This window comes from Pantherophis guttatus, chromosome 1 (assembly GCF_059756535.1).
Source record: "Pantherophis guttatus breed Tessera chromosome 1, ASM5975653v1, whole genome shotgun sequence".
NCBI lineage: Eukaryota > Metazoa > Chordata > Lepidosauria > Squamata > Colubridae > Pantherophis > Pantherophis guttatus.
This window is the reverse complement of record NC_142063.1, coordinates 32972451-32986990: the sequence shown is the minus strand read 5'-3', so window position 1 is coordinate 32986990 and position 14540 is coordinate 32972451. Positions and strand designations below refer to the sequence as shown.

The 14540-nt window shown below is 37.4% G+C and overlaps 1 protein-coding gene across 1 annotated transcript in view; it reads right to left on the bottom strand.

Annotated features, from left to right (window-relative positions):
- Positions 1 to 11568, bottom strand: part of MNAT1 (MNAT1 component of CDK activating kinase) — a 118976-nt gene extending 107408 nt beyond the window's left edge. The window contains exon 1 of the mRNA XM_034433542.2: positions 11094 to 11568. Within this exon, the coding sequence (XP_034289433.1) occupies positions 11094 to 11182 (89 nt within the window). The 5' untranslated portion in view covers positions 11183 to 11568. The remainder of the gene's footprint in view (positions 1 to 11093) is intronic.
- Positions 11569 to 14540: the final 2972 nt, after the last annotated feature.

Sequence of the window (14540 nt, the reverse complement as noted above, 5' to 3'; positions counted from 1 at the left end):
CCATGAACTCTTCCTCAATGAAATACATGTCACTAATACTCCAAGATCCCTCTCACAGTTACTGCTATTAAGCCGGGCTTCACCCAGTCTATATGTGTACTTTTGGTTTTTCTTGCCTAAGTGTAGGACTTTACTTTTCTCTACATTGAATTTCATTTTGCTGGATAGGGCCCAGTGTTCAAGTCTTCTAGGGTGTTAGTTATTCCTGCCAGCATAATATCTTCTGCAAATTTGGTAAATTCCCCTTCTATTCCCTCATCTAAATCATTTATGAAGATATTGAAGAGTACTGGGCCTAAAACAGAACCTTGTGGAACATCACTGCTTACTTCCCTCCATGGAGACTGAATACTTTGCAGAGGTGTTAAACTGGCGGTCCGCCGACTGGATGCAGTCCAGTGGAGCTGGGGAGGCCACATCCACCCCAGCTCCACAAAGGCAAAAAAGATACCTCACGTGACGCGATCGAGTTTGACTCCAATGCTTTACAGTAACGATTTCTTTTCTTCTATCTTTACTAAAGACGAGAGAAAGATTACTATTTACCTAAGAAATAAACATTTTTTTTGAACTCACTTCCTTCTTAATAAGTTGTAGGCATAGGCCTGTAGCAACTGGTGGCATGTAGCAGTACTTGAAGAGAAAGAACAAAGATTGAAGCTTCAACATAGAGGAGAGAATCTTGCAGACAACAATTACACTTATAATGAAGGTAAAGAAGATGAAACAGTCAGCACCTCTGAAACTCAAGAACAACTTTCAGATCCTTACAAAACAAAGCCTATAACTTCAGGGAAGGGGAAAAGAAAAAAAAATGCTGGAAAAGAGACCAGAAATCTCGAAAGGGCAGAGAGGATGCACCTGTACTCTTAAAAGAAGGCAAGAAGAATAATTCTTGTTGATGAAGAATAAAAGTTGTTAATGATTTACTACTATAATTGTTGGTAGTGTCTGATTAAGTATGCTATCTTACAAGAGCACAGAATAAAAATATGGCAGAACTATTTTAAAGACTTAAAACATTAAGTCTATTGAAAATTATAACCTCCTACTAATCCATCTAAGGACAAAGGATAAAGTCAAAAGTAACTATAACCATCTATATGATTACTGATAGAGTATTGAAGTTCTAGGAAAGAAACTTAAAAACAGAGGGATTCAGGTGGTATTCTCATCCATCTTCTTATCTATGAGAGAAAATTGGAAAAGGATAGAAGAATACCTGGCTTCAGAAATGGTACTGATTGTCAAGATCTCAATTCTGCGGCCACGGTCTGGATGATGGATTGCTGGCATAAGAGTGGTTGTACTTCACAAGAAATAGTAAATAGTAAAGAGCCTTGTGGTCTAAGTGGTCTAAGGCACCCTGTTATTAAGCTGGTTATTAAGACCAACTGCCTGCAATTACTGCAGGTTCGAATCTCGCCAAGGCTCAAGGTTGACTCAGCCTTCCATCCTTTCTAAGGTAGGTAAATTGAGGACCCAGATTGTGGGGGCAATAAGCTGACTTTGTATAAAATATACAAAAGGATGAAGGCTATTGCTGAGCACATTGTAAGCTGCCCTGAGTCTCCGGAGAAGGGCGGCATATAAATCAAATTTTAATAAATAAATAAATAAATAAAAATAATGTGATCCAATGAAGTACAGTAATCTCAATACAGAGGACTTCAAATTGTTTTCTATGGGTATTGGAGATAAAAATACTGCAATACAGACAATCGCTGCAAAACAGGGATGTCAAACTGGCAGCCCACGAGCCAAATGCATCACGCACAGGCAGGGTGGATTTGATTTAAATCGAGTTGATTTAAATCACAATTTAAATCATGATTTAAATCACTAGTAAAAAGGCTTGATTTAAATCAACTCGATTTAAATCATAATTTTTAAAGAGCAACTGTCACCTCTGCTACTCCTTTGACCCACTGTTGACTTACCGATAGTCCCAGTGTTGCAGAATATACAGCCTCATGCTACATAACTAAGCTCCATTTCATGCTGAATAAACTAAATTATTTATGTATCTTAAATAGAAAACTATCTTACGATAGATTTTTACCTCAAAAGTTTTTTATTAAAATAAATCCGATTTAAATCAAAAAAATCTGATTTTTTTGATTTTTTAAAAAAATCATTGATTTTTATCCACCCTGCACACAGGCCACGCCCACCCCAGCTCTGCAAGTGGGGGAAACGTTGCAAAAGTCACATGATGGCAACATGTGCTGTAGAAAGAAATGGGAGTATAATCCTGTAATGGAGACTATTAAACCACTAATTAAATTTTTTAAAAAACCAGGAAAAACACTTATTAAATTTGTTGCCTTCATTTCTATATGATAAACAAGATAAACATGAAATCATGACAGATAGACAAACAGGATTTAACAGGTATAAAATAGAACTAATGTGATTGCTCCAATTATTGGAACACAGCAACTAAAGGATTAAATCTGTAAAACAGCAACAGAAGCAATAGAAAGGGAGGAAAAATTGCTTGTATAATATAATATTATTTTTATTATTTTGTATGTTAAACATAATCAAACATACACAGAAATCCAAGTAAAAACCTTGGTGGCACTATACCAAGAATCTAGGTTAAAAATGTTAACAAATGGAAACTAGCACTGTCCCTAGTATCTACCAACAATCAGCAACCATTGATATGGACACTTCTAAAGGCAAATTATAGATCTTTAATCACTTGTTGGGAAGCAACATCCTGGTGAGCATGGTACTTCCAGGAAATTTTTGATTTGTCTTGCTGATACTTTTTTTCAGAGTGAAGAAATGCAGAAGACTGGTTTTAAGGAAAATTTAAGCTGCAACATTTTTAAAAATATTTTCAGCACACTAAACAGTTTAGATGAGACTGCATGGCAGGAGGAGCTAGTGAGAAAAGGAGTTTATGATGAGTTGGAATTGCCAAAAAGAAGATATTAAAAGGACCAATATAAAGAATTCCAACAAGGAGAAAAAAATTGAAGAAAGCTGCACAATGAATGGGATTGCACAAAAAGTTTAGAGGAGTTATGAAAACAAAAGGATACACATAGGCACTAAAAGCAAATCACTAGGAATAAAAGAGATAGTAGGCCAGAATTATAAAGATGATGTCAGAAAAAAACTAATGCATACGATGTAATTATATTGCTCAATAAGAAAAACAAAAAAGGGCTTCTTTAGGTATGATCAAAAGCAAAGGAAAAGAAATGAATCAATATAGCAGATGCTCAATCAGGATTTTAAAAATGCAGGCAGCAGCAAGAAAAAACTATTCAATTCCTATTTTAGGTCAGTCTTTTCTGATGAAAGAATGTTTGTTCCAACAGGCAATTGTGCCAAGCAAAACAAAAGGAGAAAACTGAAGCTTTAGACGGACAGAAATATACTCAGGGAAATATCTATTTATTTTCAATGTGTTTAAATTTTCAGACCCAGATTATTCATATCTCAGGATACTAAAGGAACTTGCTGAGGACCTGGCCAAGCCTTTAGGTATTATCTTTAGAGGATGAAGCTGGAGTGACAGAAGGACAACTTAATCTTATCCTTGCCTCCCTCCTCAAAAAACAATTTCAAAGCCAAAGTTTTCAGATAACATCATGACCCAGCTGATTTATAAATACCATGAAAACAATACAGAGATAACCAGAATATGCAATAATTTTGCCAACTAACTATCTCATTTCTTGAACTTCCTTAGTAAGTTATGTAAAGGCTGCGAAAATGTGGACATTTGTGTCTCAAGTGAGACTTTTTAGGTTGATTTGTTTAATAATACATTATTTTGTTTTCTTGGCTGTCCACAGTATTCTCAGGAGTATTCTCCAACAAAGTTGAAAAGTGTCAATACTCTTTCCTGCTTCTTCAAATTTCAACTCTCACTTCTTATTTCTTGTCTGCTTGTTCTTTTACTGTTAATAGTTTACCCTCACAGGCAGAAGCTACCTACAGTATCTCTTTGATTGTCAATTATAAGACAGGTTGCATTAGCTTGGTCATTAGCCTGGTCTAAGGCTATTGTCATTAATTAGGTCATCTTTATATTAATTTTATTCCCTTTTTTAAAAAAAAACAATGCTCTTTGACTTTTCTTACTAGAGCTTTCAGATACTATGCATGTTCAGCTATTAGGGTACTATAATCAGCATAATGCAGATTGATTTTTCTTCCTCCAGTTTTAAATCACGCTTATATGTTCTTTCAATCCAGTTTCTCTTTATATTCAGCATATAGAATGATTAAATAAGGGGAAAGTATGCAGTCATCTCATTTCTCTGCCAACCTGGAGCCAGTCTGTTTAACATAGTAATCAAGTCCACAGTGGGGCTTCCTGACCTATATATAGATTTCTCATGAAGACTATTAGATGTTGCGGAATTCTCATTTTTATAATCACATTCCATAGTTTGATCTTATTGAAAAGCCTTTCTATGATCAATGAAGCACTGATCTAAGTTCACCTTCTAATACAAGGTTTATGTTGAGTATAAATAAGATAAACTATAAAGTACTAAGGTGTAAAATGCTCTGTACTGGCAGACTAGGATCACACTGAGACAAAACTGAAAAACTGAGCATTAAACATGAGTTAGAAGTTACAATCAGACTGGAAGTCATTGCTCATAATTGATGATACAAGACCAACTTGGAAGAGAGGTATTCTCTAATAGATAAGTATGTGCAACCACCATAATTCTATTAATTAGTTGGATAAAATGGATGGAATGCTTATCTAATCTGCTATTCACATAAAATAGTCAATACCTTAGAAAAAACCCTAAAATTCTAAACAATCTTGTTATATTAAGGAAAGGTTGAAAAAAAAAACATAAAACAGAAGCAAATGCAAAATTCCTGACTTTGGAAACAGAAACACTGGTCTTGAATGAAAAAAAGACCTTGGAATTATACTTGATCACAAACTGAATATGAGTCAGCAGTTTGATGGGCTATAGAAAAAAAGCAAAAGCAATTTAGGATGAATAAAAAGCAAAGCATAGTTTCCAAATCAGAAATGATTGTTCCACTTAATTCTGCATTAGTCAGGCCACAACTTGAACATTTTGTCAGGTGTGGGGCTTTAAAAGCAATTCAGAAACATTGGAACAGCTTCAAAGAAGGGCAAGAACCATCAGGAAACTGAAAGCTTATGAAGAAAATTTGAAAACCCTTGGCCTGGTCTAAAGAAGAGGAAGGACACAACAGCAATTTTCTTGTATTTAAAAGGATATCAAATACAAGAGAGCAAGATTTTTTTTTCTGTCTTCCAAAAAAGGCAAGAGATATTGTAGAATAATTGTCTTAAGTTACAGGAAAGCAGAAAGTAGGAATTCTTACTAATATTAGAAATAATGTAGGATAAAAATTGTAGGAATTATTGAAAAAGGTCATGAGCTTACCTTTGATACAAGTGTTCATCTACAGTATCAGGAATATGTTAATATGAATTCCTGCAGTTAGCTGCCATTTAGACTTAATAGACTAAATAAGATGCATTAACTCTTAAGATTTTATAACTAATTCAAAACTAATTTTCAATGCTGAGAGGTCACATTTTAGCCAAAAAATGAAAATCGATTGAAGAATATCTCTGGGCAGACCCAATTCAAGACACTTCTAAATAAATACTCATGTAATGTATTCTAGATTTTCCTTTAATAGCCAGCCTATTGCCTCCTGGATAGAGTAGTAAAAGCTCTAACATGATTAATTAGTACTTAATAGGATGCCATTTCTTAAAACGTAGGTTTCTGTTCAATTTAAATTTTAACTTTCTGTTTTAATCTTGTTCACTGCCAGAGTTTATTGTGGTAGATGGGCAGCTATACAAATTTATGAAATAAGTAAAAAAATCACTGTGACCATGGCCACTGGTTAGGTATGTCCTCCATAAAGTTATTGATTCAATTAATCCAACTATTATTATGGAATCATATTGCACAGTGAGTAGTATTATTCCATTTTTAAGACTGCTCACCCATCCAACAAATCTGAATGGTTTTACAAAGATTAAAACAGCAGATAAAGAAAATATCACACAATAAAAGCAACCATATCAAGGACAAAAACAGGCTTAAAGCATACAGTATTAGTGGGCTCATAAACTATCATAGTCCAATGCCAATTGAACAAGTCAGGTCTTTATCATAAAAGGACAAGCTTAGTTCCATATACGAGGGCATTTTAAAGAGGGCAAGTGCAGCAACAAAGAAAGTATGCCTCTTAAGTTTCTAAGGTAACAATTTTTACTAATAAAATTTGATGAATCAGATCAATAGAGTTGGTGAGAGCTAATTCTATATATTAATATACATTACAATAAATTATTTTCTTTGTATCTTTTGAATTATCTTTGAATTAGGTAGCTTCATATTCTAATACTAGAGAAAAAAAGCTTATCTATAAATAACCACATATTCTTAGGAATCTCAAAATATATCTAAATGTTTTTTTTTTTACAATGACCATAATACAAAAGGATATGAATACCTTAATGTGAGGGATCCTTGGAGCTCTCTGAGCTTGGTTGTTTTCTTGTAGAGGTTTCATTACCCAAACTCGATAACATCATCAGAGCACTGTTCTTGAAACCCAGTTTGCGTAATGAAAACTGTGCAAGAAAACAACCAAGCTCAGAGAGCTCCAAGGATTCCTAATTTCAACCTGAGCTATTCTCCTTTATCAATACCCTAATGTGTACTCAAGGAGATATTGACTTCTGGGCTCGTGTTTTCAGAAAGAGCATTTCTTCTTTAGTCCTAAACCAGGAAAGTCACTGGCATATACCATAAATTTAATTAAAAATATAAATTGAAACATTTGTTATCAGATGAACTTTGGCTGCCATCTTTCTTTATCATTTGTTATTCCATATTCAACGGTCAGACAATAATACATGAATAATTCTGCTATTCTAGCTTGCTCTCATTATGTCCAAACAAGCAGATTTAATAGATTGTGTCTGAAAAATTCCATTATGTCCAGCATGCAAGAGTCTACCTTTCTTTTGGGATGGGCTTTTACATAGGTTTCAGACTGGTTTCAATTATACTTTACTTTTTAAAAAGCGTAAACCAAATAAACCTCCTTTAAGTAATCATCAATGTTTACCCAACTTCAAGTTTCATAAACAGCTCTCCCTAATAATGACAGGTTGCAGCCCTTTTGTGTACACTATTCCTTTACTGAACACACTATGAGGGTGAGAAAATTGCAAAGTAATCCTCAATTTATGACCAATCATTTAGCAACTGTACAGTGGCACGGAAAAATGACTAGTCCTCACACTTAAAAGGTGTCCCCTTTTAAATCACATCATCAAAATTCATGCACTTGGTAAGCAATATGTATTTACAACAGCCACAGCATCACCATATACAATCTTCCCAAGGGGCTTTCCACAAGCAAAGTCAATGGGACAATCCAAATTCACTTAACAACCCTGTGATTTGCTTACTAAGTGCAGCAAAAATAGTTGTAAAATCAGGCACACTTGTGTGAAAATGAAGTTAAAACAGAAGTTCTGGTCCCAATTGTAGTCATAAGTGAGGACTACTTGTATACTATTCCAGAGATTCCAGAGGAGTTAATAAGGTTGCATAAGTAAATATAGCTTTAAAAGCCCCTAAAATGGCTTTTTTTGAAGTAAAAATTCCAATTTAGATCTCAACCTAATCAGTTGCTGCTGCAAAATTTCACCCAAGTTCATCAGTCAAAATAAAATCGGACCTTGATGATCTCTCAGCAAAAGTATCTGCCAGCAGCACCACTATTATAGTGGGCCAAAAATATATATTTTGCATTTAAGACATAACTGTAGTGTGAAATCCTTTTCCTAATCTGAAGCCATAGAGGGCTAAAGGGGATGTAAAAACAATCCAATTTTCTATTTTTAAAACTGTACATCATAAAAACTGCATCCCTCTCTCTGGATCATATTTGCAGCTGATACAGCTTTGCTGAAAACAATAGTGCTGCATCTGCTATTGCTGGCAGGGTGTTTGACCTTCAAGGGATATAGCTGAAGTACGTTTTTTCCTTTCTCAAAGTATGGCAGGCATGCTTACACTCAAGAAAAGATTAATATATGCAGGAAAGCTCCTTTTGAAGACACACACACACCATTTGTCAAGCAAATAAGAGGCATCCCTACAGCGATGCATTTAACACCAATCTCTCTACGTCTAAAATAGCAGACAAAACACATTTATTTCACCCAATCTTTACCTGTTCATCTTTATAGCACTGGATTTAAAATGCTTTTGTATTTTTTGTACTTTGCATTTGAAGATATTTTTTATCTTCAATACCTTTAATATTCAGTTGTACTGAAAAACAAAGTACAAATTGGCTGAATAAATAAGTAAGCAAGCAATCAAGAAGAGTAAAACTTACCACCCTCATAAATCATAGCAGCCCCTGATGGAGAAATTTACTTTTACTTTATCTAGCCTAGCAATATTTATTGGCAACAATAGTCCAGGAATCAGGCAGAGATCTTCCTAATCATTTACTCCTTGATCCTTTTAGATAAAAGCAGGAAGAATCAAACTTGAGTCTTTCTATATAACAGCATGTCTACCAATGACCTATGATTCCTCCTTGCAGAGTAACCTCCCAGCTCTAGGAGCAATTAGCTCACCAATGAACTATTGTCTTTGTAATAAACCCTAAACATAAGCAACTGAAATTATTTAGCCTTGTCAACCACTTTATTCCTCTGTTGTTGTTTTTCCTTTTATTACTCCTATTCCTTGGAACAGGAACCTGTCCTTCTGCATTTTTAAAATATTATGTAGACACTACATAAATAAAAGCAAAAACAATCACTGTAGAATCTTAGTAGAGAGCAGAATTTCTCACTTCAATAATAACTCCATACATGCATGCATTCAACATCATAAAAACCTTTAACTGATTTATTAATTTCCCTCTATTCAGGTTATGTGTTTCAAAAATATGGATTCACCACAAGTTAGTAGCAAAGAGATACAGAATAGAAAAATTTTAACAGCTCATGTCATATTTTCAAAATTACATTTTGAAAATTATTGCAACAGTTTTTAATATAATAAAAAGGATAAACAAGCTTGAAAACAGCCTTATATTAGCTTCTGAGAAAGAACAAAGTTTTTTTCAGTTAATAAATCTGACAGTGGATGCAAAAGGAACCCTCCTAGAGTAACAATCAGAGTGAAGAAACATAGAAGATATTCTGCACTTCTGGAACCCAGAAAGAGTTTTCAGGCCCTGACAATTCTGAATCTAAGAGATAAAAAGGAGGGATGCAGAATAGGAGACAAATAGATCCCTAAAGGGAAAGAATATGAAATTATACTCCATCAGAATGTGGACAGACATGATCGTTAGTAACATATTACTATCTAGAAATGAAATAAATGTTTACTGATGAAACTCATCAGGTCATGGACTGTGATATTTGCTGGGAGCAAAGGCTCAAGAATGTAACAATACAACATTCAAGGCTTATCACTGGATGAGTTCAAGTAGAGGCTGGACAGCCATTTATCTGGGATGCTATAATTTGGCATATTTGATTGTAATAAACATTGACTTGACTTGATACAAATTTCAGAAAAATAAATGCAATCCTTCATATAAATCACATTTACACACCATTCAAAAGAGAAAATACAAAAAATTAAAAAGAAAACAAAAGGGTCAGAACATATCTGAGTCACGGTGGCGCAGTGGTTAGAGTGCAGTACTGCAGGCTACTTCTGCTGATCACCGGTTGCCAGCAGTTTGGCAAATTAAATCTCACCAGGCTCAAGGTTGACCATCCTTCCGAGGTTGGTAAAATGAGGACCCAGATTGTTGGGGGAAATATGCCGACTTGTAAACCGCTTAGAGAGGGGTGTAAAGCACTATGAAGCGGTATATAAATCTAAGTGCTATTGCTATAGGCTCCCTAGCAATCAATACCCAGAAAGCAAGGATTAATACAAGACAAGCAGTAAAGCAGAGTACAATATCCTAATCAAGGATCTACCAAGGAGAAAAACACACCTCCATTAACAAGGCAGGGCAAGCTACTGTATATAAACAGGCAGCAAATCCCATGCTCACTAGCACTGATGATGTTACCTGATCAAATAATGTAATATCTGTAAGTAGCAAGCAACCAACCTCAGAAAGCACTAAGGACTCCACAACCAATGTCTCCTTTCAAATCCAGTAGGCAACAAAAAGTATTTGACACCTATTAGAAATTATCTACCAGCAACTATCTTCAGCCACACGTTTCTTTGGCTTCAAATGATGCCTACATAAAAACAGTAGCACTCTGGAAAGTGGGTGTTTTGCTAAAGAAACCATAAACAATATTCAGAGTAGATTAAAGAGAAGCACAGTAAAAATATGATTATGTTCAACTGTTTGGTACAACATGCAGCTACACTTACAACTTATACACCAACAAAAAAATGAATATAGTCAGGCTGGCCTTAAACAAAACACAAACATCTCACCATCACAATAATAAATATACTTAATACCAGGAGAACTTTCGATCTTTTTTATTGCATAGAGATCCTCTGAAATCCTCTGAATTGTTTAAAACTCATCTAGGGTTTAGTACTTGATCTCCTAGCATGTAAACAAGGGTACCTTTAAACACCTGCAAACTGCATTTTTCTCACTGCAGCTTATCTCCATTATCTCTAGGTAATAAAGTAGGTGCTCAGCCTGTAGGACTGTATCTTCTAGAGCAGTGGTTCCCAACCTTTTTTTGGCCATGCCCCACCTAAGCATCTCTAAAATCCTGATATTCCCCCCCACACACACACATATAATTCTTACTTTACTCAAAAAGTGAACTCTACTCACGCGGAGGAAGCCTAAAATGGCCATTAACTTGGTTTAAACAAGGTTCAAATTGCCCCCATTAAAAATCAAATTGCCCCCCTGTGGGGCGTTGGGAACCACTGTTCTAGGGCTGTGTTAGCTTTTGAAACGGGCTTTCCCATCCTCAGTTTCTGCTGAGACTCGGGGCGTCAAGCCCCAACAGCGGAGCCTCCTGCCTTTCTCCCACCGCTCCTCTGCAAGCCAGAGACACTTACAGCGTGTGTCCGCAAACGTTGACCATCAGCTTGAGGGAAGGGTTCCTGTATTTGGTGGTCTTGCACCGGGGACAACCTTGGTCGTCCATGGTGACCACCTTTCGACTAAATTTGCCGCCGGAGCCGCTGCCACCCTCATTCCAGGAACACGGCGTCCGTCCTTTAAAAGCGGCCGTCTGGCTCTCCGGCGAGGGAAGAATCGTTCCGCTGTGCAACAGGGAAAAACGTCTTACGCCCTTTGCTTAATTACTAATTACTTTGCGTGTGCTTTGAAAAAGGGGAGCGGGTGAAAAGCGGGGAGGGCAGAATTGAAGCGAATTTCTTCAGGAGGTATTTAAGCGCAATGTGAAACACTGTTATCCGTGCTTACTCGGAAGTAAGTTCTATTCATCCGGTGGATTTATTTCATTTTTAAAAAATAGCTTCAACGCTTACAAAAACTAGAGCTAACATCAATTCAGACGAGACGATTCCTTTCCCGCGGGGCTTGCAGGAACTACTAGAGGCAGCAGCCGCAACAGCAATAGGAAAGCCATAAAATAACAGTGCAATGTGCTCCCCAATTGGATATATATCACCCCAAAGTGAAGCCTCAGTGTTTTCAGTGGGTGAGCATTGGATCGCATCCTTCCAGGATCCTATGCATAAAATTATTAGGAAGCATTGCATTGAATAGTATTTATCCCCCCCCCCACAAATGTCTCTGAATTAAACCTGAAGCGTGTTGATAGGTTCCTAACCACTTCGTTCCATTTTGCATAATACTGTAGGTCCTGTAGGTAAACATAGCCTGTCGATTTCAATAGCATTTACCTAAATCGTTTTCGGCTATTGTGATCTAGGGTGGCTCTCAAGGATCGTATTGGAAACCAGTTTTGCTGACACTCGCAGTCGAAGTAAATATTCAAGAAAAGTTGCATTAGATTTGTCAGCACCACTCAAAAGCAAACTTCTTGCTTCATTTAAAACCGTTTTACGAAATCTTACTGGAAGAGAGGCACATAAATATTCAATAACTATGCATAAAGAACGAGACCCAAGGTTCCTTCGTGTGAGTTTATCTGGGATTAAATGAAACTGACCATTTGTCCTAGCTCAAATTTATTTCTGAGGAAACCTACTGGTATATAGGAATCAAGCTGCTAGTCTATCAGTTTTTTGGCTTGGAAGACTGAATGAAATTGGTAATGACATTGGCATTTATTTTCGAGCAAGGGAAGTATCCAGATGCTGGTAATGTGCAAGTGATGGTGATGAAAAAGAAAAGGAATTGACCTCATATTCATATCCCATTATTTGCAGCAAAAGATGCCTTACCTACCTTTTTGAGGGACACATAAAATAGAAGAGAGCTGGAAGGGACCTTGGAGGTCTTCTAGTCCAGTCCCCTACTCAAGCAGAAGAACCTATACCATTTCAGACAACTGACTGTCTAATCTCTTCTTAAAAACTGCCACGATTTCTGAAGGAAACAGTCCTCACTGTTAGGAAGTTTTTCCTTAATTCCAGATTGCTTCTCTCTTTGATTAGTTTCCAACCATTGTTTCTTGTTCTGCCATCCAGTGCTTTGGAGAATAATTTGACCCAGGAGTGAAATCCAGCAGGTTCTGACAGGTTCTGGACAACCGGTAGTGGAAATTTTGAGTACTTCAGAGAACCGGCAAATACCACCTCTGGCTGGCCCCAGTGGGGTGGGAATGGAGATTTTGCAACATCCTTCCCCTGGAGTGGGGTGAGAATGGAGATTTTGCAGTATCCTTCCCCTGGAGTGGGGTGGGAATGGAGATTTTGCAGTATCCTTCCTCTGTCACGCCCACCAAGCCACGTCCACAAAACCGATAGTAAAAAAATTTGGATTTCACCACTGATTTGACCCCCTCTTCTTTGTGGCAGCCCCTCAAATACTGGAATTCTGCTATCATGTCATCGCTAAATAGTGCAGCTTGATTGAGGGCCGGGATTCCCGGCAGTTTCTGAGTGAAGATTCTCACTGCCCAAGCGTATATCTCTGAAACCCCAGAGTTAGTTAATACAGCTGTGAGTCTCTCTTTGAGGTCAGGCGAATGGAAGATTGGTGTATAGATGTGCTTGCGGCCATTGAGTCAAAGGGTCATCCACCGCATTAAGTCTAACTCATTCCAAGATTCTGGAACTCTTCTTAAAAGGAAAGGGTCGTACAGCCCATCAGTTTTCATTGAAATAAATCTAATTCAAAAGTCTACCCACTTACACGCATTGACTATTTAATTTGAGTTTTCTTTTTCAATTTATGGGGTGGTTTCTGACATCACATTAGACTCTGACTGTAGAATAAGCTTGGATTCATATGGAATGATGCACAATGTGGACTCTACATTGTAGAGGTTTGTTTGCTTTGGGTTTAGCAGATTTCGGTGAAACTAACCAATTGTCTTGACATCAGGACGATGTACAGACATATAACTTGATTTGATAAAGTAGGGATCTAGTCAACAAAGTCAAGATGACATCCATGACAGTACGCTGAAATTATCCTGTGTGTGTGTATACATATACATACATACATATACAAACATATACATATACAAACGTGTGCATATATGGGCATGTGTGTCTATGTATGTGTATATATGTATATATGTACACATTTATATGTGTATATGTATTTGTATATACAACACACATATAAATATAAATAAAAGTTTAGAGACAGCTTTCCATCGCACCGACATCCAAGTCATTGTCGACTATTATGGTCTAGGGCTGCCTAGCTCTAAGAGAATCGTACTGGTTGCGATTCCCGTCAGTCAGTGCCTGTTCGGGGTAAATTCGAGTGGAGGCGTTCCGGGACCGAGGCGAATGTAGATTTCTAGCTTCAGACACCCATCCCCCTCCCCGCTCCGTCTCCCTTACCACAGTTGTTCCGATGCCCAGACTTGCGCCTGTACAAAAACTAACCACGTAAATTGCGCTGCTGCACTCGGTTCCAAAACTCCGGATGGCCGCTGAAAGGGGCAGCAAAGTTATCTGTATTTCCTTGCTGCCATTTAGGGCTTACTCAGTATGTACTGGATAGCAGCTCCCTACCAGCTGCCCCTCTGGTGGGCAGATTCCAGTACCCTGAAAAGTTCCAGCCGACCAAAAGCGGCTCTGCTTTCATTTCCTTAAGGCTGGAAGCCGGGGGGGGAGGCATGGGGGGGGGGGCGTAGGGCGTATGCCTAAGTAACAAGTCGGTGGTTCCGTCTACCTTGTCTGCATTTGCCTGGGGATTCCCAGATCTACTTTCCCAGATGTAAACCGAGCATTCGGCTGCCTGCAAATGACTTGACAATGACTGAGCCATTCTACTACCCCTCCATCAATTTCCATTCAGCATCCCCAGAGCCAGCCGTGTGGAAAAGGAAACCCGTCTCAGTCAGTCCCGGTTGCTTCTGAGCGACCATTCTGCTCTAAACTCGGTTATGTAAA